Genomic DNA, 24,023 nt, shown 5'->3' with positions numbered 1-24,023 from the left:
TATGGGAACACTTAAATTTAGCCCTGGCAGGGACTGCAGGCATAATAATCAAAGCTCTTGTCACCAGGCTCCCAGTGCTAGGTGGTCTGGCTGCTCTGGAAGGAAACTCTCACCCAGTGGAAGACATGTTCCTTTCTTTGCACACTGGCACGGTTGTAGCTCGTAGCCCATAACTGACACCTCTGAAACACGTAAAATCACAGGAACGGGGCTTAACGAGTGCACTGTCGGAGCTGGGGTAGTCTGGGATTGTTTAAGAACCTGATAATTAATACTTGATAATCAAATAGAAGCGACCCACCGATGTGAACTAATGATAACCTCTTACCCTACATTAACATTACCATAAAATACAGATACTGTCAGCACACCCCGAAGAACAGAGCAGCTCGTGTTCTGTTTGATGTTGTGTTGGACTTTTATTCTGTTCTTCGACTGCAGCTACACTTTGTGATTACATGTTCATATTTACACAGCGGAGCGTGTGTGGGGTTGTGTTCACTTTTAAAATCTCTGCAGTGTGCAATGTGACAAAACCCTGTATCTTCAGAAAATACATCACAGGGCGTTTGTACTGGGTTGGATTCAGTTATGCTGTATTTAATAGTGTCATTAATAATCTGCTAATCCAATGGAAACTGTTGAGTGTGATGGTTAAATTCAGTGATTTATGCAGTGGTCTGTATTTGAAGTGACATTACAACATGTAGAGTGAAACTGCTCCACTTGTAGACTTGCAGACTCTACCCTGGTGTGTGTGTGTGTGTGTTCGGACGAGGTAATGATAATGTAATTCACAGCGTGAAAGCCCCTGTGGGGTCAAAGGTGATGAGGTGCTAAAGAGGTCTTTGACACTTGACACACACACACACACACACACACACACAAGCACACACAGTCGCTGGCCTGGCTCCCTGCAGAGTGAAACTGTCACCACCTGGAGTGCCGGACAAATTAGCCTATGATTTGTGTCATACACTGTGTTAGTGTGTAAGTGTGTGTGCTTTTGTTTTTCAAACTGTGCTCTAACCGTTGTGTTCTCCCTCCGTCTCTTCCATGTTGTCCCTCTGGTGTCGTCCGATGGATGCTCACAGGTGAGTGCTCGTCCTCACTGTGTGTCTCAGTGTGTCACCCTTGTCTTAAAACGCTGCTTCACCTTAAAAAACGTAAAGTCGCATCACAGGGATGGTTCACCTTAAATCACAAAACACAGATACTCACCCCTCAGAACATCGTCATCACTTAGTCTTCATTTCATTTGCAGGCGGACAGAAAAATTCTGCTGCCCCAACACAACCACACTCTCTCTACCTGTTGTTTCCCAGAAACAGTGTCCTGGTTATTCAGGATAATCCGCTAACATTCTCCAAAGGAAACTCTTTGACAGTGAGCTTTATGGAGGGGTCGTGAGGTCAACCTTTAATTGCGTCTTTAATGGTGACCTCTTGCTGCATTAGTGTAAATAAAGTCTCAAGCCATTAAAAACGTGGCTGTGTCTGAAATCACTCACTCACTATTCCCGGCTTCACTTTACAGTGAGTCCTATATAGAGACTGTGTTGTGAGCTCATCAGGAAAAGAAAATAACGCTCATGGACACTACTTGCCCCATTTTTCTCTCGCCCGGTATTATGACGTACAACAACAATGATGTCGTCCGGTGGACAATCCCATAATGCATTTTAAATCTTTATTTTACCCGTAGTATTAATTCTTTAACATTAAAAGAAAAAATCTTTAGAAATAAACTTGTTTCCTGCCGGTTGTGCTGTGAGGCTCTGTTCTGCTCATATTTGAATTTATATGACAGTATACAGAGTATTTGCTATATTTAGTGATGAGTGAGTGATTTCGGACTCACGACAGTTGGGGACAGTCCTGTCTCTTTAGCTGTCAAAAATAAAATTACGGTCAGTAAATATTAAATTCCTTTTTTTTAATTTACAATATTTCAAGTGGAATATAAAGGAGATGTGAGCACAAGGGACTCACCGTGCTGCATATTACTTTTTTTTACTCAATCACCTACTGGTTGTATTAAATTATTCTAAATCTAAGATGTTTAATTGTTGCTTGTAAAAGGATTTGGTCAAACAAATCTTTGCAGTGGGTCATCAAAGCAGGTAAATCCCTGTACAGATGATGATGTCACTTCTGCCTAACTTCTCACAGCGTGAGCGAGGTTGCGTGTTCTGTCGGCCCATACGGCTTTACTGCTCTATTTGTCACTGCCAGTACTCCTGGCTTTTTTTCTCACTCCCAAGGTGAAGAGGAATGAATGATGGCCAGCGTGCTCGACTTCTTTCTTCATTCCTCCTCTTCTCCCTCTCTTCCGTGAGAATGTCAGGGAGGATGAAGGGAAGTCAGGCTGCCCATCAATCCTTCCAGAGAGAGGGAGAGAGAGAGAGAGGGAGAGAGAGAGAGAGGAATCGACTTAAGAGGAAGTGGAGGTGTGGGAGGCTTGGTGTAGCCAAGGGGAGTCCCAGCAGGAATACACACACACACACACACACACACATGCACAGAGGAAGAATAACACTCATATATCTGGCGCGTCAACAACTGGCCTCTGTTTGTTCAGTGCTGACACAAGTACAGGCAAACTGCTACTGGAGTTTCTCATCAACCTTGTTATGCTGTAATGTGTGTGTGTGTGTGTGTGTGTGTGTGTGTGTGTGTGTGTGTGTGTGTGTGTGTGTGTGTGTGTGCGCGTGTGCGTGTGTGTTGCTGTGTTTGCCATTAGCCAACTCATGAAGGCAACAAACTCTCTGAGTCACTGTGTCGTCTCTGTGCCACACCAGCGCCAGGATTCCAGATGATCAAAGCGTTTACTTATCGTCAGACAAGAAGTCCAAATGACTTTTCCAACTCTTATCTAGTTTCAGCAGCAGGTAGCCGTGTTTGATCCAGACTGAAACCAGCTTAGTCGTTCAGACAGACAGGCCTCTCACGTCAGCACCATCCAGGATTTTATAAAATTTTCACTTTCATTAATTACAACACTGTCATTCTGATTTGGGTGTTCTCAATATTAACATGCCAACACACTAAATTAATATGATTTATTTCTATACATCAGTGAAAGCGTGTCACCTACAGCAATGTTTTAATATATTATAATTTTTACATTTAAACAGAAACAAACACTGGTTTTATTCTATTTAATCTACGGTCCAGCCTGACTGAGCTTCTAACATGGCTGTACAATCATATTTTGTTTCCTCTGAGTGAAGAGAGATCAGCTCTGTGAGTAATCCACCTTCTCTCCCTGTCTCTCTTTTTCTAACTGGACGCTTGCCAACTTCTCCTCTGTGTTGATTTGGCAAAGTGCAGATCTAGAAATTGTATTTCTGCGTGTACGTGTACGTATGCGGAGGAGTCGAGGTTTTGTGACAGATGAGGTGAAAATCCCCGCTCGGTTTTTCTATCTAACAAGTATGGAGTCTGGTATGTTTGGTGCACTTCAGAAGACTGTGGCTCTACCTCACGAAGCTACTGGGCCGTTTCTTCTTTGAAATCCTATAGAAGTGCAATGAATACTTCAGGTCCAGGTCTTTAAAAGTCATCCCCTCAAAGGCCGTGAAAAGCAGCTCCACTAAAAGTTATTGCCCTCAGAAAAAGAAATCACTTAGCTTTGTTTGATCTTCCTCTTGAAACACGCCGTCAGAGATGCATTTTATATAATCCCATACTGTTCCTAGCCGACGGCGGGCCCTATGACAGCCGTAAATTACAAAATGGCCGACCTAAGCAGACGAGCGAGAAAAGAAGGGAAGGGAGTGGAAGGATGGCAAAAAACACACATTGGTAACCTAGCATCACCCCCACTTCTGCTCCAGCTCCCCCTGGGATCAAACAAGAGGGAGGATTTGGGCGAGTAAATCATTTCCTTTAAGTGGAGAACTCTCCGGGCCGGTGGAATGAGTCAGACGTGTGTTCATATCAAATGGAGGAATCACAGAAACACTTGGCCAGAGAGCCTGGCTGCTTTTCTTTCGCACTCTTCCCCAAATGGTGGAAAATTTTGGACTTTGAAGTACTGATAAGGCAAATTCATCACATTCTCTCAGGCTGCTGTTGCTGTTGAAATGGAATAAAGCCGTCGGGTCGGCTGATGCGGAGGTGCCACGGGTTGGCGAGGAAAAAACAAGAAGTACTTTCACCCTTTCGGATTAAATGTCAGCTCCGTCTTCTGTATTTCAAGAGACAGTCCGATTGCTCTGATGCCTTAGACATGAGCAGACAACTGTGTTTTTTCTTTTCACCTGCTTCCATCTCACTTCCTGTTCAAATGCTTTCAGTTGCAAACAGACGGTTCCACTGATAACAAGGATTCAATAAACACAACTATTTCACAAACCTCCGCGGCCTTGTTATCTCTGTACAGTGGATGTGTCATCAGTCTCCACTGTAAGTACACATGAACTTTCTAACGTCAATATAAACTTTTCTATTTCAACTCGATTTTCCTTGACAACACAACAAATTGGAGGAAGTGGACTTTGAGTCCGAACTACACTGTGGCTGCCAGCGAGCAACAATCATTTAAAACCTACATGATCTATTGTTTCTGTTTCCACTTAGTTGTCACATAATTTTCACCAAATGAATAACAATAAAGTAGAAAAATGTATTTCTCATTAATCAGCATTAAGTCCTCGATATGAAACGATGGAAATATCAACCATCAGATAAAAATATTTTTTCATCCTGACACTCTTTTCTTCTTAACTCCCAGTTTTTCCGCTTGTAAGAGATTACACCAGAATAAAGTTTTGACCAAAGGCTAAGTGTTGATTCATGGCCCCTACTTTAACTTTTTTTTTTTTACAGAGATTCCCCTCCCCCGTCTGCCCCCATGTTCTTTTTCCCAGAGTGAAAATTGAACTTGTGACATTTATAGCCATGCTCTGATATTATTGTACCAGTGTGTTCAGAGCAACCTTGCTTTGAAAAAGCCCCTGTTTTCTTTTACAGCTTCGCCCAGCACTCCTGCCGATCTTATGAAATTCCTGTGTGTGCGTGTCAGACGTGGGAATGTTTTATCTTTCCTGAGTTATCCTTTTTCACTTAATGACTATTCCTCTGGACGCCGCAGCCAGACATTGTGTTAAAAATGAGTTCTCCTCCTCTGTGGTGTAACACAATCTAAACCTGGTCAGAGAGCCTGACAGACATGGAGACACTAATGTGCGTGTGTGTGTGTGCAAAAAGGACTGTTGCCTGATCCTGTGTGTGACGGAACATAGTGTGTCAGTCCATGTTGCACGACTGTGTGTGTGTGTGTGTGTGTGTGTGTTGCATTGTGTTTTCCTGCTTACCTGCTCGTGTATGTGTTTCTGGTTTGAGGATGTTGTGAGCGCTGGGTGAGAAGAAGCAGAGCCTGGATCTGCTTTCCATCACACTGAGCTGCCCAGGGCCAGAAAAGACCCGACACACACACACACACACACACACACACACACACACACATTTTCTTACACTGTGGATTAAACCAGCCAATAGTTGAACAGCCGCACGCTTCACCAAACGGCCAAACATGACTAAACCTCACAGGGCTGAACATGTAAAACACAAAAGCACAAACTGCACCTCACTAAAAATAGATTCCACGTAACATTGTTTTGTAATCCATGATAATCCGCAAAAAAATTTGATAAAATTTAATGTCGGGAAACTTTGTCACTCAGCAGGGACTCATTGTACGTGCGGCTCATGAAAGCTTTTACATTCACAGCTCTGAAGTCACAGTAACTGTGTTTGGAGCATGTGATGTGTTCACACTGGACATCATTATGATAATCTTATAATATTTATTTTAGCGTATCGGACTGGCACAGATATTGGCGGCTGTTGGGGTTCTGATTCTCTTTAGCGATTTGTCTTCAAAGTAAGAGCACGACATTCTTTTATACCTGCGGTGCTTTACATCGAGCTTTTATCTTGAAAAGTTGTGAACTTGGGTCTGAAGATTGTGTTGAAATGGAAAAAATAACACCAGTTAAGTAACGATTCAAACTCGTGTAAAAAGCAATGAAGCAAATTCAGTTTTATTTCATGAAAAACACTGTCTGTGAAATCTTAATTGCAGATAAACCAGGTAGGATGACCACAAGGTTTTCTAACTTCACTCCGCACCGTAGACACCACACACCATAATGAGCTCTGCACACAACGTCCAACAATTAAAAAGTGACAGAAAGTCGTAGAACTGTTTGAGGAGGACTCACTTATGACAATGCATAATTCCGCAGTAGCCGACATGAAGCAGTCATAACTATAAAAACTGTCAGAAGTGATATTTTATAACTGCTGCCTTTCACATGAGATACAGAGACGCTAAACACATCAACCAGGGGCACACACCCTGTAATAAGCTTGTCATGGCTTTATATATCACGACACATACCACTGACAGCATGTGGAGTCGTTACACCAGCTACAATACCCCAGAAAGCTAATAAATCTTGAGGACATGATCACATAATGAGCCGTTTCCCTCTAATGTAACATCACTTGTGACACTTGAAAGAACTCTGTGATCTGTTCACTCGTGGTCGACGTGCAACTGTAAATAAAAGAGCTGGAGATGAATTAAAACCAATTTTATAGATCACAGGGGGCCTGTCTTACTTTCGGCCACACCCTAATCAGTGATGTCACAGTTTGTTTTCAGAGTGCAGTGACATCACCAAGAACAGAAAGCACGTCAGCGCTGCTTCTCTTCCACTGTGATGTAATGCAAAGTGTTTTGTAAACGGAATGTTGTTAAACAGGAAACTAAGGCAGTCCCCCGTTTCCACGTTAATTATATTTAATATAGCAAAATGATTTTATTGCTTAAAATATGTTTGTGTCATGGTCGTAAATCTTCTTTTTTTAATTTGAATATTGTATAAAGTAAAAACATTGTCGTGGTGTGAGCGTGCAGTGTAGCTCTGTCAAGAGCAGATGAAGATGTGTGTGTGTGTGTGTGTGTGTGTGTGTGTGTGTGTGTGTGTGTGTGTGTGTGTGTGTGTGTAGGAAATAGAGTCATCACACGAGTTGAAGGCAGAGTGCTGAGAGCTGAGTACTGCCCTCTCTCACCAGAGTAAGCTGCTGATGGGTATGTGTGTGTGTGTGTGTGTGCGTGTATGTGTGTGTGTGTTTTCCCTTGCCAATAATTCAGTGTATGCTTTCATGGTGTTTTGCAGAGGAGCGTGTTAAATTGTCGGACCCTTTTCACCCTCATGTGTCATAAGTACCATTAATAGCACACTGATCCACACAAACTGTTTGGCCCGCTCCCTGCTCTCCCCAGAGGACGCCGGCAGTGAGGAGGTGTCGCTTGTGTAACATTTACATTGTGGTTGTAATTTGTCTCTCTCTGGCTTTGTTTCAGTGTTTCCAGCGTGTTGTTGTGTTTTGGTGAGGAGCATATTACAGCATCCGATTACCCCCGACCTCCAGAAACCACTGTCACGTCCCAAAAAAACTCCCACCACTGCGCGCTCTCATTCCAACCCCCTAGTTGCCCCCAGCGTGCCCCTACTACCCCGCTGAACTCATCAGCTCAGCCCACCTCTGCTCTAAGGCAGGCGTACAGGGTCCCACAGGAGGAGCGGGCTCTGTTCATCCACCCAGCTTAGGAGGGCAGGGATTGGGTTTAGGCGACAGGTGCCAGAGGGACCAGCCAGTCCCCTCACAGCAACACACACACACACACACACACACACACACACACGCCAACACACACAAAAATACATACACACTGAATCTGGCTATGCCTTAATCCCCAGCCAGCTGTTGCAGTTGCTAGCCCAATCAGTCTAAAGTGTCGAGCGCTGGGGATGCTTGTGTGTGTGTGTGTGAGTGTGTGTCAGCAGGGAGGGAGGGAGGTGTGTGTGTTTGAGAGTGTGTGTGTGTGTGTGGGGCGGGGGTCAGGTAGCTGCCACACATGCCAGTCATCCTAGCAGTCCACAGAGCTTGGAACAGGACCCCTGTCCACCCGATGATGGTCCAGCCTGATAGATTCATAACACATGTTCCCCTGGCACTGTCAGCACGTACACACACACACACACACACACACTCTCACACACAAATAATACACCCTCATTCATTATCTCTCCCCTGGCTGAGATAGGCCCAATCCTATCACAGTCCACCCCAAAGGCCAGCGGAGGTGAACTGACCCTATAGACACGGGCTAATCCATCAGGAGCACGGGGTGGGGGTGCTTTGGTAAGGGTTACGGAGGCCGCTGTGTTTGCTGTCAGGGTGTGTTGCTGCCAGTTCATGGCTCATGTCATCGCAGGGGATTCTCAACATTCAGCAGATTATTGCTGGATGGTACTGAGGTTATCCGCTAACAGTTACACAAGCCAGAAGCAGAACGTTATAAATGCCCAGGTCGGTGTCACACAAACAGGCTAATGTTGGTATTTGCTCACATTTATAATCCGTAAAAATGTCTTCATACAAACTCCCTGTTTGGTGCAATCGTCACCCTGTTACTGTCCCTCTATATCACAGCTTTCACTGTGACAGAATTTGTCCGTCCCTCAGCCAAAGACATTCTATAGACGTCAACAGTAGAGCACAAGTTTATTATTGCCGTGTCAGATGACATTCCTTTTTTACTCTGTAATTAAATCAGCGTGATGCTATGCATCTTCTGAGGCAATCATTTGTTTTTCTGTGCTGTAAACAGATGAACCAGTTTCTCGTCTCTTCGGTCACTTCTCACAAAGTAGCTGCTCCGTGTGCGTTTGCTCATCAGTGGTCAGTGATTCTGGGACGGATGAACATCTGGACAAAATGGGCATCTGGGTCTCGTAAAGCAGATGTGTCGGCTTGTTAGCGGTTATATAATTATTAGACATATAATGAAAGCTCAACATCAAGTCACATGATGAGTACATCAAATCTCAGGCCCCGATTTATCTGGAGAAACTTTCTAGTGCAGAAATATAGTTGTGTTTCCTCAGTCATCGCAATTCACATCGTCCTGAATTTGTAAAAATGTGTTTTTATAATTTAGGTTTGATTAAATTATAATAAGACAACAGCTGACCAGGGAGCACTGTTTGACAGGACTACTACTTTGTCTCCGGGGCTCAATGCGAAATATGATTAAGATGTCATGTGTTTTCTACTTTGTGCATGATACTAATAGGATACTTGTGTACACTAATACACAGAGTACAAGAGTAGGAGGAAACAGGGTCACGGTCAGGTCATCATCGCCACAGGAAGTTGGTTATGTTGACCATGGCTTTTACCACTGCTAACCACAGGTCACCAGATCGTCAGGGTTTTAATATCAAATTAAATATTTGTCAGAAATGCTCTTGATAATAAAAAATGGCTTTGGAGGCATTGTACGGATCAGACTTAAAACATGGATTCACCTCAAATTGTCATAATAAATAAATGTAATAAAATAATAATAATTTGATTTTACTCTGTACCTTTGTTGTGAACTTTCTCTCTTCCAAGATATCTTCACAGGAAGATAATGTTTGTTGTTGTCAACAGATAAATAAGATCTTCCAGTAGAAAGTCATCAGGCTGCAGGACACGCTGGTTCACTCTCTGCGTGTCGTGCAAATTAAAAAGCACAGTAATGAGCTTTTAGCGGCGACAAACGTAAACACCACAGCAGCACCAGAGATGGAGATGTAAAGTGCAAAATCAAGGATGAAGCAGATTACCACCAGAAGCTGCTAAACCCCCAAACTAATTTCATCAGCTTGGCTCACAGGAGAGAATGAGCTTAATCTAAATGTGGTTTGGGAGGTTTTTCTTTGTGACGGGAATATAGCTTCTCTATTGTACATGCACGCCATGGCTCTCACTGCCTTTCTGATATCCACAAAGCGAATGCATGATGACAGATCCATGTCATATACGATCACAGGATGAAAAGCTGTGGCACTTTTACAAACAGTTTATAGACACCACATCCAGACTGAGAACCTTTTTCTCACAGCACAGTATTTATCTTCCAGGTGCAGACAACGCTCAGCGTATGAAAGCGCAGAGTGCGGCGATTTGTTTTGCCTCCCAGGAAAGACGGACAGCCAGCTGAACGGCCCTCTCTGTGCGGGTGTCAGTGAAAAGCAAATGCGAGTCTTATGAGGATGATTCACATAATGCGATGATTTCATAATGTCGTTAGTCTATTTACGTGATCACAAGATGAAACTCTGCGCTACATCACCAGTTCATGTGGACCATTTCCACACATCATGCTCTGTATGAATATGATATCTGTTAAAAGCCACATCAATGAGATGTGTTAATATGATCCACTCTGCAGTCACAGTCTGTGCATTAACCGGACGCTCCTTTTTCTGTCGATAGCGCAGCTAGACATGCTCCCCTGGTAGTGTTTGCTATGAAACAGCATATTAAGCTAATAATATCAATATTGAGAAAAAAAAACCATATACTCAAATGAAGTTGTTCAAATTTCACATTGACTTTTTCTGGAAGTAGCCCGGGTCAGTGGTAATGTCTTAACTAGCCCCCTCCAGAAGTGGAAGTAGATCCAGTGTCAGTGCTTTTAGCCCATATTCCCTGTCTCCACATAATCAATGCAGTTTGACAATTAGCGGCAATTAGCCCAAGAATATATGGAATGATAAGTATACTATTTTCCTCCCTGGAGTTAATTGCTGTCAGGGTGGAAAGAGCTGACCATTACAGGGCAGTAACAGTCCAGTAATAGTCAGACTAATGAACTGTTTCCACAGCTCATTATGAACAACTCAGCTACGTGTGTTATTGTCGAGAAATCGGGAGTCAAATTCTATATTTTTCACGTTTACACATCAGAGTCAGAATTAGCTCCACCATTAACATCTACACTGTTAAAACTCATATGTTATATCGGCTGTGCCTCATGAAGTTGAGCAGGTCATCCGCTAACCAGAGTGTCGGCCGCTTGGTCTCCGTGATTCTGCTTAGTGAAAGTGTCTTTGGACCCCGAATGTCCCGTGTGTGTGTTGTGTGACAGAGAAATGGATGCACTGTATGATCGTGTGTGTATGAACCGGACATTTTTCTGTGCCTGACGTTCGAGGCTTTTAGTTTCAACGTGTCACAAGTGGCATATTTCCACGTATTTGCTGTTAAAACCAGGTTGGAATGATTTATCTTAATGCAAAGAGAGCTTATGTATATTAAAACTTATTGTGGATCATTAATGTTAGAGTTGTTGTTAATGCACTGATTCTTTTTCCCCTGTGAACGATTGATTGATCGGCCAAGCCCCACCGTCCATCCCTCTGCTTTAAGAACACCTCGCCTCATCCCTCTGAAGCGGATGATGACACTGGATCTAAATTGCGAGGTGCAGAATCATCCAGCATGACTGTCGTTCCTCGGGACTCTTGTTCGTTATGCCGCGCAGCCTTCTGAACTATCCTCAGTCCTGACTAAGTGTTTTTGTTAAAGCTCAGAGAGGAGGTTTGATGTGGCATCAGCATTAATCAGGGAATGGATCCTAGCAGGATGTGGCTTTGATGGATAGCTCGTGGCGTCAACTCTTGATGGCGATCTCCAATTGAAAGCTGCTACTTGGCTTTATAGTCGAACACACTCTCCATGTGCATGCATAGTCTATAGAGTCAGCTGTGGTTATTTTGTGTGTGCGTGTGTTTGTGTGTGAAAGGGGGGGGGAGAGAAAGAGAGAGAGAGAGAGAGAACTGGAGAGCCCCTGAGTGCTCTTTGTGCTAATAAAACAGCAGCTCTATGGGACACTGGACACCCTGGATCAAACTCCATCACATTACTGAAATATTACACCTCCTTCAGCCAAGGGCCTGCACCCGGTTGATGTGTCTGTATTTCAGAGGTGTGTGTGTGTGCGTGTGCGTGTGTGCGTGCATTAAGGTGCATACGCACGTGTAGCTGTGTGATGATGCACATGTGGACCCCATGGTGTTGTCAGCTGCTTGACAGTCTTTCAACATTACACTGTCTGTCTGCTCTCTAAACGCTGACCTTCTCATCGACCCCTGTCCTGAACGTGGAACACTGTCGTACGGTGAAGCTTTCTGTGCAGATGTTGACGTATGAAAATATTCATCCACCGTCACTGGAAAGAAAATACATTTTATGAAGCACCAGCAGTATTTGGACCAGTGGAGGTTTATAAAACTATTGCTTCTGGATTGATCATCCAACTTTTCAATCTTTCAGTTTTAAAAAGTTTTATTGAAATCAACATTACTCTCAAAGCTTCACCAAAATATACAGATTGATAAATATTGATCAGACGGATCTTGGATACCTTATTTTACCTTTTTACATTATTAACAAAATATTACACAATGTCAAGAAAATCCTGGAACTTGACCTGGAGGCGCATTAGTAAACAATGCACACAAACTGTGCGTTCAGCACTTACCTCACATGACCTGGTATTTATACAAACAGAAAGAACAACATGTTCCACAAGGAGTTTTAATAAAACAGAAACTGTGAATAAAGATTTGAATTATTCATCTGGCCAGAGGTTTATACATTTCCCCTGAATCAGCAGCACATTTGTTCGCTCATCATTTAAGTTTCAAAGATTCTCTTACACCCTTCAAAGTGTTTTAAAGACAGATGTATTTTTATTTTACTTATTGCCACAGTAATTTACAGAGGAACGACTATCGCACACTGTCGACACAGTGAACACAGACATTCATGATGAAAAACAGTTTCTAATGTGTGTGTGTGTGGGGGAGAGGAGGGAGTGGGAGTGGGAGCAGTGGAGTTTATGGGAAGTGCAAAGATTTAAAGCTCTTCTCCCAGCACCTCCTCACAAGGTCAGGGCCGCCATGCTTTGATCCCTCATTAGGGGGCAACCAGAACATGTCAGCCACCTCAACCAGTGCTACATCACCAACACAGAGAGAGCAGGGCAAAGCTGGAACGGACCGATGGAATGAATCAGCGTCGGAGCAGAGAGGCTGTAGTCAAAGAGTCAGAAAGAGAACCATGAAGCAGTTGACTTATTGAACTTTAAAGAACGTGCTGATAAATGATTGTGTGATCACTTGGAAGATCAGCAAATGGCTGGAAAATATATATATATATACATTTGAAATATTCAAGAGCTGTGTTTCCAAAGTTCTGGGTTTTCGGCCTTTGTTTGTCCTTGTGCAGCCGCAGGGCAGAAAGCAGCAGGAAGCCCCAAAAAAAAAAAAAGATTATGACTCCTTACCGGGGGGGGGGGGGGGCAGCAAGCTGTTGTTGTGAATCAGTAATGATCCAGATTTGTGTCTCAATCCCGCCCACTGATGAGGTTGAGGCCTCGCGATCACAACACACAGGACACAACCAAATTACACCAAATTGCACTTATCCCGTGACGGGGCCTTAACACAAAATGGGATTAGATTAAACTTTAATGAATCTCATAGTGAAATCGGCACATGGTGAGACCAACGGTAGGATTTGAGAGACTAATGGTAACTAGAATATTCCAAATAGGAATTTCAGACAAGATGGATGATCTCTCAAGTTGGACTGAGAGCTCATAAGGAATTATAGAAAAAACAAAAAGTATAATTTATCTGATCTGCAGGTGGCACGCCTCAAATTCTGACAATTCCTGTTCCACATCTTATCTTTGATTATTTTAAGATTGTTCCTTTGCTGACGTTCTATTAATATTATCATTAATTCCCACACTGCAAACAGGGGACGTAAAAATTACAGCTGTATTGTCTCTTAAATCTGCAGCTGCTATGCTAAACAACATCCCAAATTAAATCTGATTTTAACGACTCTCTTAAATTAAATTGTGTAAAAAATAAAAAAATGGATGTGTAGCTTTTGCAGCCTCACCACTTCAACTGCAGCGCTGCTGATAATAACCCAGCACGCGTGTCTGAGGGTCATGCACATGCTTAAGTTTGAATGCTCTGTGGTGAAATACAGGCCTGTCCACAGTGACTCATAATTGCACGATTGAAGCAGCAGCGTAGCACAGTGCGCTGATCACAGGCCGTGAGTCATCACAGGCGCTGATCGTTGCCTTACTTGGTGGTGTTGGTTTTCATTTGCGGTTTCTAAGTTAATGGCTGAAAACAAGATCTTAGTCTTCCATCATTAGTGAAATACTGTAAATTATGAGTCAACTGAACTGGACAAAAGCTCACGTCACTCAACTGGACCACATTTCCATCAGTGGCCTTGCAACACTAGGGGTTTGCTGTCCGAAGCATCAGCACTGGGGAAGCTTAATTTATAAAGCAGAAGCAAGTTCAGGCTATTTCCCTCAGTAACATGAGTTTTGCGTGCATTCTAATCTTGATATGCTTTGCTCAGATGGGCTTAATAAGAATGTGTAGTTGTTTTACTGAAACGTATGGATGCTCTGCTGCCATCTAAAAGTAAATACCTGAATATAAACCTACACTCCTCGTTAGAACTAGTACTACACGCAATCATGCAAGACTAACAGGGACAGTGATTGTTCGCTGTTTACATTTTAGTTTAAACGATTAGCAGCAAGGCTTCATTTTTATTTTGGGACACGGTAATGCGGCTGTCCACTGTCTACGGTGTCCCCCCACGATCCAATGTGTTAGAGGACTTATTTATCGTTTGACCAAACAGCGTTCACAGCTTGGCTCGCTGAGGAAAACATACACTGCTGCACGAACTCCAAAGTCAAGAATTCCACCCCAGAAGGTCTAATTGATTTTGCAGTGGAAAATTAAACTCATATGAGTGATTCTGAGTCAACATTGTGGGACATTTTGGATTCCCAGAGGCGCCAGAGGAGGTTAGCCGGGTTAAGAATCTTAGCGGACCAGCTAAAGCCTTTTGGAGCGGATCCTTATTAATCTCTCCCACACCCCCACCAAGACATTAGCACCAGGTTTAGGCCGATTTACCTCGCCTGATAACGCCCCCGCCAGATCTGTCAAATCACAAACATACATGCGTACACAAACACACAGAAGATATTTTCATCTACACACAGACACGCGCAGAGACTTAGATATTTTCCATCTTTCGTTTCTATTTCTGGTTTTTTTTTTTCGTGTTTTCTTTCTTTCCAACATCTGAGTTGTTTACCCTTTTTCTTTTCTTCCTTACTTTCTCCCTCTTTTCCTTCTGTACTGCTTCATGCTTCCTTTTTCACCTTCCTCTCTTTCGTGTCGTCAACCACTCCTTCCCTCCTTCTCAGTGTGCTTCCTGTTTGCACCACTGTTTTCGTCTTTGCATCCTTCCCTCCTTAATCGTCCCTTTTGACTTCCTTCATTTTTTATTTTCATTCAGACGAATGACAAATGTCTTCTTCTCTTCCTTATCTTTGAGTTTTTGATCCTTTGATCATTTTCTCATCTTCTTCCTCCACTGTCATTGTTGTGAGTTGGGGGCGGAGGTGGACAGAAGAGAGGGACAGACAGGGACAGATTTTGGACGCCCTTTCACACCTCTGGTTAGGCCCCCTCCCGACCGGTCACACCCTGTGTGTTGGTGGGGTGAGTTAAGACCCTGTGGCTATCCTGGATCATCCTCTGTGTAAGAGCCTTAACACTGGTCCGCACTACAGGACTACTGTCTGCATCCACAGCAACACACACACCATTCACACAATCTCACACACACACATTCATATTCCAACCTTAGAGGAGGGGCCAGAGAAACAAGGAAACAGCTCAGTGAAAACTGAAAATAAAGGTTTTTAATTTTTGTTTCAATCCAGAAATCCATTTGATATTTTACAAGAATAATATAATTTCTTGTTTTTGTATAAATAATCTAAAACTCCTGAAACTAAGAAATCATACTTTTATTATTAGTGCCTCAACGAACAACAAACAAAAATAGATTAATTCTTGTATTTAGTCATTTATCAAGAAGAAATTATAAAAAAAATATCCCCACAAAATGTCTCTGTGTACTGGATTGTACTACATGTCGCTGCAGCCGGTGGGAGTATTACTAAATGGAAACTGTTGTACAGCTCTTTCATTTCTGTGACAAAAGCAATTGTTGTCATGTTTCTTTTCTTTTCATATAAATATTTCAAAACGTGATGTTGAGGACCTGGCAATGACAAATGTAGCTGCATGTATGATGATGTAACTCCAGGCCTGAAGGAGTCCTCCCCTCCCACTCCTCAGACTCCTCAGACTCCTCAAACTCCTCTTATCAATTATCACAGCATGTACATTATGTATCTGGCCTCACATACATGACATCGTTATTATTTATCAAAATTCACAGTCTAGTAACAAACACCACTTCATTTCCACATTGTTTAAAATATGCTTTTCTTTTTTTTAAGTAATATTTTTCGGCAGTGACATAAGTTATATATCACTCGATCTTTCCAGACTTATGATGAAGAAATAACGGCGCAGGAAGTCAGAGTTCGTCATCAGTTGTTGGTGTGGTCACGACACGCGACTGATAATCTGCTGCCAGAGGAGGAAGTGCACAACTTCATTTAGGAGAACATCTTGGTCAGTCCAAAGTCACTGGGGACGGTGTTGATTGATTCAAGCTCCCTCTCTCCCAGAGTGTGGATTTATAGTGTGTGTGTGTGTGTGTGTGTGTGTGTGTGTGTGTGTGTGTGTGTGTGTGTGTGTGTGTGTGTGTGTGTGTGTGTGTGTGTGTGTGTGTGTGGAAGACAGATTAAAGGGGCAGGGTAGCTGCTGTGTTTTGGCCGGAGCTCTATGGAGGCCAGTCCTATAAAGCACCATGGCCATGAAATTCATTTTATTGTTGCTTAATCCTCACACTGTGGCGGAGCCCCATTTCACACTGGATTCTAGGGGCCTGGGCTTATGTGTGTGTGTGTGTGTGTGTCTGTGTGTGCATGTGTGTGTGTGTCTGTGTGAGAGAGGGAGAGAGTTTGTGCTCACACTCCCCGGGGGCCGTGACTAATTGGACAAATTTGCACAGCAGGGGTGGAGGCACATGCATGGCAGGAGATTTGATTAATGGGCACGAGGCTGAATACACACATAGATGGAGAAGGATGGCACACAAATGATGTGTATTTAAAGAAAACAAAAAAAAGGTAACAGCTTAAACCACACGACATTAACGGCCATTATCAAAAACGATTCTTCTTTTCTTTTACATTGAACTGTTGCAGGTCACTGTGTCTATCCCGTGGTTTTGGCTCCAGTTGCAGTCAGTGCTAATAGTGTAACTTGTTGTGTTGGTGTTCTGTTGTTATGGGTTATTACTGGTGCTCCATGTAGAAGTTACTGCATAGTGAAGCCGGCGTCAGCGAGTCAGCGGGTGATAGGTTAGGTCTAGGTTAAGGGGAACTTTGCTGTCATGGTTACAGTAACTCTTGGATTCGTGTTGGTCATCAGTGAAACACATTTCATTAGGACCCAGTTTGCAGTTGGACCAGTGACAACATTCCATCCAGGAAGTGTTCAGACTCCTGCACTTTTTGTTATGTTGCAACATTCGATAGCTAACAGTGAAAGGGTGACTGGAGTGTGAAGGTGGAAGGAGCTGCGCACGGAGCTCAGAGACAGGACTGAGTCACGGCACAGATCCGACGAAGGCTACAACATGTTCTGCTGCATTGACGGTTCCCACAGTGATTCTCACACGGAAGAAGGAGCCGGACTGATCCGAGCTTCATGACAAGAGTAGAAAGCACCTGAGGGACTGAGGATGAAAAGGACTTGGTTAGAAGCCTCAGGTCTGAGAACCGGTCACCGCTCTTCACCTGCCCGACACCACCACGTCGGTGAGGCGGGGGCGGAGGCAGCTTGATCCAGTGGCACCCTGGTCGGGGTTACACAATGTTAGGGATAAAGCCTCAAAGTAACACAATGTGATGCAAGTACACGCACACTCACTGTTAGAATATCCTCAACGCATCGTTTCCACCTAAACACACTCATATCCCCCCCTGCCTCCCACACACTCTCACACACTCACACACACACTCACACACTTGCACTCAACCAACCCAATGGCACAGAACGGTTCTGTCCTGGTGTGAGCTGTCTTGTTGACTGGTTTTTCTCTACTCTCTCATTACGCCGCTTTGATGCTTCTACTGACACTTTGGTTGAGAGTTTCCAAGGCCACAGCTATGTTGTTTAAGGACAAAGCTCTGTGCATGTGCGCACGTGTCTGTGTGCGCTACACTGGGTGTGTGAGTGTGCGCCAGAGTAGGTCAGGACGGTGAACCAAACAACATAGCGGCCACACCAGCATCTGGGCCCCAGCCTGTAGAGTCATGGTGTCAGGGCGGTAAACACACACATACACACACTCAAACATGCACACAACAGAAAATCAGTGTCACATTTAGGTTGGCTCTCTCCCAGTCCTCCCCTGTCATTTACTGTATTAGCTGTGGTCTTGGTGCTGAAATGGCCCATTATGTGGGCTGTGTGAGTGTGTATGTGCGTGATAGAACGCATATGCGTGTCTTTTTGCATGTATGAATGTGACTGATTATACTGTGTTGTATGTGTGCTGGTGTGTGTGTGTGTGTGTGTGTGTCTAAAAGAGTGAGTCCGAGGATCGTGTGCGAATGTGTGTATGTCTGACTCTGTGTCTCTCAGTTTGTGTGTGAGATGCTGTTGTTGTTTGTCTCCCCACACCGCCACAGTTCTGGAACGGCACTAACCGGCCACACACCCTTTGATGTGTGTGCGTGCGTGTGTGTGTGTGTGTGTGTGTGTGTGTGTGTGTGTGTGTGTGTGTGGCCACAGTGGATGACAGGACGTCCTGCTCTTTCTCAGCAGGATCCTTCCTGCAGCTGCCTGCAGAGACGCACACACACACACACACAGGGTCCATCTGCACATGGTTACCTCACCCTGCTGGCCTTTTTCATCTTCTCTTGTCTCTCCATTCTCTCCCTCTGTCCAGCGCTGTCTGTCAGGAAGTGACATCACTCCTCTTGATTTCTTTGTCTTAACGTTACACTGCAAAGTGTCGTCTCGGTGGTTTCAAGTGAGTTCTTAAAATTCACTACACGCTGTGAACCCAAGATCCCTCCTTAAGGGTACGTGCTCATTTGCAGTATATTGAAAAGTACTCCTTCAGATTCAACTGTGACTTTCCATAAAAACATGTGAAGTATCCACCCCACCACTTTGTGTTGTCCTCGGGGTGGAAGAGCCCTCTGAGACACATTCAGGCCACCATGGGACAAAAACATTCAAACCAGACCAGTGACTAATGATTGGATTGAAACCCAGACTAAATGAAATTTGTCTGTATTGGCAGCTCTTTGCGGCAGGCTGACCCCGTTCAGTAGAAAGGAGAAAACCCCAGCGCAGTTTTTTTTTTTAATTCATATTTACAACAGAACAACTTCACATTTTTAAAATTGCATTATAGAAGAATCAAACTGAGGCCATGACACTGTGCCCACCGTTCCCCTGGCTCTGATGGGCGCTGGTCAGTGGAGAGCCGGTGGCCATGACAGGGTGGGACTGTCTTGTTACAGCGAATACTCTCAACTGTGATTCTCTTACATAACTGGGTGTCAGTGCTCGAACGTTTGATTTTTTGATATTTTGCTCTGGATGACACATCTCACATTGTAATCAAAGTTCAATGCTGAGTGTTGTCATCAGCAGCGGACATGTGACACACGGTGGGTTATAGATTTTCATCTTATATGTAACACCAGCCAATATCAACCAAGCGGTTTGCTGACTGTACTCTCACATCAGTATGGTGACTGTTACCGTTTATGACCTTATATTACTTCATTATAGAATATTAACTGTGTAGCATATTCCAAAAGGAAAATAAATCAATTAGCAACAATTCAATTATCTAAACTGTTTGATTTAATCACACACACACACACACACACACATGCACCCTGTGCTGAGTTTCCACTCTGTGAAGAGTAGGCCTGTATGAAGGGAAGTCAAATATCTTGAATCTGCCGCAGACTTCAGCTTCACAGTCCTGTCACAGCTGCTGCCTTCCACTGTGATGCTGCCTGTGATAGCGTTAGTGTGTCAGTGTTATTGTGTTTGTTGTGTGTGCATTTGCTGCATGTACAGTATGTGTGCTTCAGTCTCAGGAGAGGCACAGCTCGTTGGTTTCTCAATGGAGGCTGTCTCCTGTGTGTGTGCGCGTGTGTGTGTGTGTGTGTGTGTGTGTGTGTGTGTGTGTGTGTGTGTGTGTGTGTGTGTGTGTGTGTGTGTGTGTGTGTGGGAGCACGAACATCAGCGAGTGATGTGTTTGCACACGCACTGTGAAAACAACCTGTTGGTGGGTTGCATTATATCTTGGCTTTCAAGTATATGCAGTTTCCTATCAGCTCAATCTATCTAGTTTCCTTTTCCAGATCACTACACATGCACATGAAAAAACATACGTGTGTGTGTGTGTGTGTGTGTGAGTGTGAGTGTGAGTGTGTGAGTGAGAGAATTTATTGTTGTTCACCACCGTGGCCCAAAGTAAATGGATGACGTATCAGCCTTGTTTTTTCTCCTTCTATTGTCTGAGGATCATCTGGAAGTGTTTTAGACGCTGATGGTTCCTCAGTGCGGGATGCTGTGAATCACTCTGAGACTCCCCATAACAATATTTCCATTGTTTGTTTGTTTTCTCTTTCTCTGTGTTTCCTGTCGTCTGGTGGCAGAGAAAACTGAAAGGAAATAGAGAGTTTCCACAAGAGCTAAATTATTGGAGAAACTGTCCCGAGTCTCCACCGGTCCGTGGGACATCACAGATGTTTGGTTTTTGTTTGTCCCTTTTGTTTTTTTTTGTTTTTTTTTCAGAAAACAGCTGAGAATTTAGTAGATTTTATTTTTATCAATAAAAAAAAGGAGCAGCTTTAGAAATGTTCTTATGTATACAAAAGAAATGTAACTCTAATATTGGCACTGACTCTGGACGAGTGTGATCAGTCTCCTCACTTCTCTCTTTAATTTGTGTTATTGAAAGTCATAGAATAGTAACAGATGCCCCATTATTGTGGAAACACAAGAACTTTTGGGGACATAAAATGTGAAAATAGCTTTCACACTTTGAAGGAAGGAAAATGTGTGTGAGCACCAGGTTTTAGGACAAACTGCACATGTCCACCAGTCTGTTGTGTTTGGTCCCCTTGCTTTGTCGTCACATTAGGATGAGTGTAAGTGTAGGTGGGTATTGTACTCAATATGAATCTTGCCATTCTTCTCTTTGTGTAATGTGTGTGTGTGTGTGTGTGTGTGTGTTTGTGTTGGCTGTGGCTGGTCGAGATCGATGGTCTGTAAAGTGGATTCCTTATTGGCCTGTTTGCTTTGGCAGCTCTTGAAAGTAGCCCACTGATTACACTCCCAGATGTGTCTCACACACACACACACACACACACACAAACACACACACACACACACACACATCCGTGTTCACTGCTGCCTGCTCTCATGTCTGTGTATGTTGAGGAGGAGGGGGAACATACATACTTACCATCCTTTAACCTTTTGTGCTTTGGCAGGTCACATCGTCACAAGGAATCTCTCTCTCTCTCTCTCTCTCTCTCTCTCTCTCACACACACACACACACACACTCTCAGTGAAACACATTAAATGTTTGATGCATCTTATGAGTAAGTATTGTGACGCTGTTTGCTTCGTCTCAGGGTTTTTTCGTTGGTGTTTTTGCCTGAATGACCATCTGATCTAAAAGTCAGACTGGTTTTCACTTGACCGCTCACACTGTCCCCCGTCAGTCGGATGGACGAGTGTGATCTTTGGAAGCATAACTGGCTTCTACAGAGCTTTTTACAGTCTGGAGATGAAAGGAGACGCACTACAGTTGCACTTCATGTTCGAGCATTATGTCAAAGCTGGTTTAAGACAAATGTTTCAACTCCCGAAAAGTCATCCTAGATTTTACAAAAATAAAATGAAAATATATTTCCTAGTCTGTGACGTTGTTGTTATAAAATGATCCTAACCTTAACCAGCAAAATTCTTTTTATAATTTACTATTTTTAACTCTTATTAGCCACCTGCTACAACATCAAATTCTAAGTAATGTCCCTTAAATCTAAATCCCCCAGATCACTTCAAACTAAAAGGCCGAACCAACCAGCGCCAGTTAAATTTATATCATAACTACTGTTTTTACGAATATAATGGATCATAATGGAGCTTTGGATCATTTCGTCTTGAAGGGACGTCACAGTTAATGGCAATGAAATGACATTGAACCCATGTGGACCTTTTCGGGTTAATGCCTTAATGTTCTATCATCAAACAAACAATCTGTTTCCAGAGATACGACTTATCTTCGGAGAACCGCTGCGTGTTTGACATTATTTCATGTCTGTGTATTATAAGCCCCTCTGTGTAACAGTGGTGCGTGTGTGTGTGTGTGTGTGTGTGTGTGTGTGTGTGTGTGTGTGTATATGGAGGTGACAGAGTGGCTGTGACAGCATCTATCTGGCTAATGTTGTTAGCATGGAGTCGCTGCCTCCCGCCAGCATGTCAATATCAATGTAAAGCCACTTGACTGCCGTGGAAGATGCTAAGATAGACAGGGAGTAAAAGGCTTTGGTGTGTGTGTGTGTGTGTGTGTGTTTAGGAGAGTGCGGGGTGTGTGTATTTAGTGACTTCAGTGCATGTGTGTATTTGTGTGTGGCCCAATAAAAGCCTCGCTCCTGACATTTTTACTGCAGGTAAGTGGAGAGTGAATTTATGGTGCTTGTTTAGAGGCCAAAGGAGGCTTGGCTGGCCAGGAGCTGGACACACACACTTATTCACACACACTTTTTTTTTTAAGTAGATTTTTCCAGTTCTTGTCAGATTCATATTCACAAGTGTGACAAGTTCTTACGCAGAACTGAAACCACACTCAGCTAACGACGGACTCCCTCCGTGCTCCTCGCTCTCCAAGCCGGGCCGATGACTCGCAGCCACGTAACAGACTTTGCTCACAGAGCCCAGCAACTTGTAAATTACACGGTGGTACTTTGCATTTGAAATGTCATAAGACATAAATAAGGATGGTTGGGTCACGCTGCAGAGAAACACGACACCGCGAGGACACGGAGACGTTTGACCATAAGAGCAGCGATCCCAGCCTGTGACAGACAGAGCAGACAAACGGCTTTGGAGAGGCAAAAGCAAGGAGATGAGAGGAAAGAGAAGAGGAGGCCATTCCCAGGTGGCTGCTTGGCTTTCAATACAATTCTCCCCAAACTTGATGAGGAAATGAAATGGGCTACCCCCTCCTCTCCGTCCAATACGATTAATTCCCTGTAAGATGCTTGCTTTTAGACCCGAGAGAGACACGATAATGGAGGATTTATTTGCTTAGAATGAAGAGGCTAGTGGAGTAGGGATGGCTGTTTCATAATGCTTTTCTCTGCACATCAGCAGGCTGTTTTTCACTCTCTCTCTCTCTCTCCCTCTCTCCGTCACTACGTCCGTCTCTGCTTTCCGGCCACTCGGTTTGTTCTTGCCTCGCTGCCTTCGGTGCCTGGTGAGATGGAGCACGTGTGGTTTGAGGTGCCAAACAATACCTCAACCTGCTGGTAGTGCAGGCGTGCATCTCTCAGTCTATCCCCTCCGGCCCTCTCTGTGGTGTGATAAGGCCAGCTTAGGGACACATTAGGGGAGGCAGGGCGTTAAGATCAAATGGGATTGTGGAGGATTTCCTGGAACACAGGGCTGTGGCTTTGGTGCTGGGAATCTCCTTCGTTGACCCCCCCCCCCCCCCGCCGAGAGGAAGCAAGGCACGGCAAAATATTCATCACTACTGTTCACACAGCAGACCACAGCGTGCAGCACGACACCTCTGGCCAAACGAGACGGAATATGAACGCTGGTCTTCCTTGTCGAAGTCAGGGTTAAGGCACAAACCTGGTTTGTGATGTCACAGGATGACATGTCACGTAATACTATGTGTAGTACTGCGAACACAACCTGCCACCACCCATTCCCAGCTTTTACTGCGGATGGGGGCAGCGTTGTATATGACACGGTCTGTTTTGTAAATAACACTGAGGTATTTATTTGTGCTGCGTCGCAACTCCGGTAAACAGTGGACAGCACCAGTTTAGATTTGGATTGGACCAC

The 24,023-nt window shown here is 43.9% G+C and overlaps 1 protein-coding gene across 3 annotated transcripts in view; it reads left to right on the top strand.

The window, feature by feature from the left end:
• The window catches only part of bcas3 (BCAS3 microtubule associated cell migration factor), a 258,376-nt gene that overhangs the window by 199,419 nt on the left and 34,934 nt on the right, over window positions 1-24,023 (top strand). Inside the window, exon 24 of one of the 3 annotated variants that reach the window (XM_069533989.1) lies at window positions 1,095-1,261. The exons of the other annotated variants lie outside the window; for them this stretch is intronic. Within the exon in view, the coding sequence (XP_069390090.1) occupies window positions 1,095-1,246 (152 nt within the window). The 3' untranslated portion in view covers window positions 1,247-1,261. Of the gene's footprint in view, window positions 1-1,094; window positions 1,262-24,023 lie in introns of those variants that run through there. 3 annotated transcript variants of the gene reach the window in all.

The sequence above is a fragment of the Paralichthys olivaceus genome, chromosome 11 (assembly GCF_024713975.1).
Source record: "Paralichthys olivaceus isolate ysfri-2021 chromosome 11, ASM2471397v2, whole genome shotgun sequence".
NCBI classification, from domain to species: domain Eukaryota; kingdom Metazoa; phylum Chordata; class Actinopteri; order Pleuronectiformes; family Paralichthyidae; genus Paralichthys; species Paralichthys olivaceus.
Note: the sequence above shows the minus strand (reverse complement) of the source record. Positions and strands in the feature narration are given on the sequence as shown.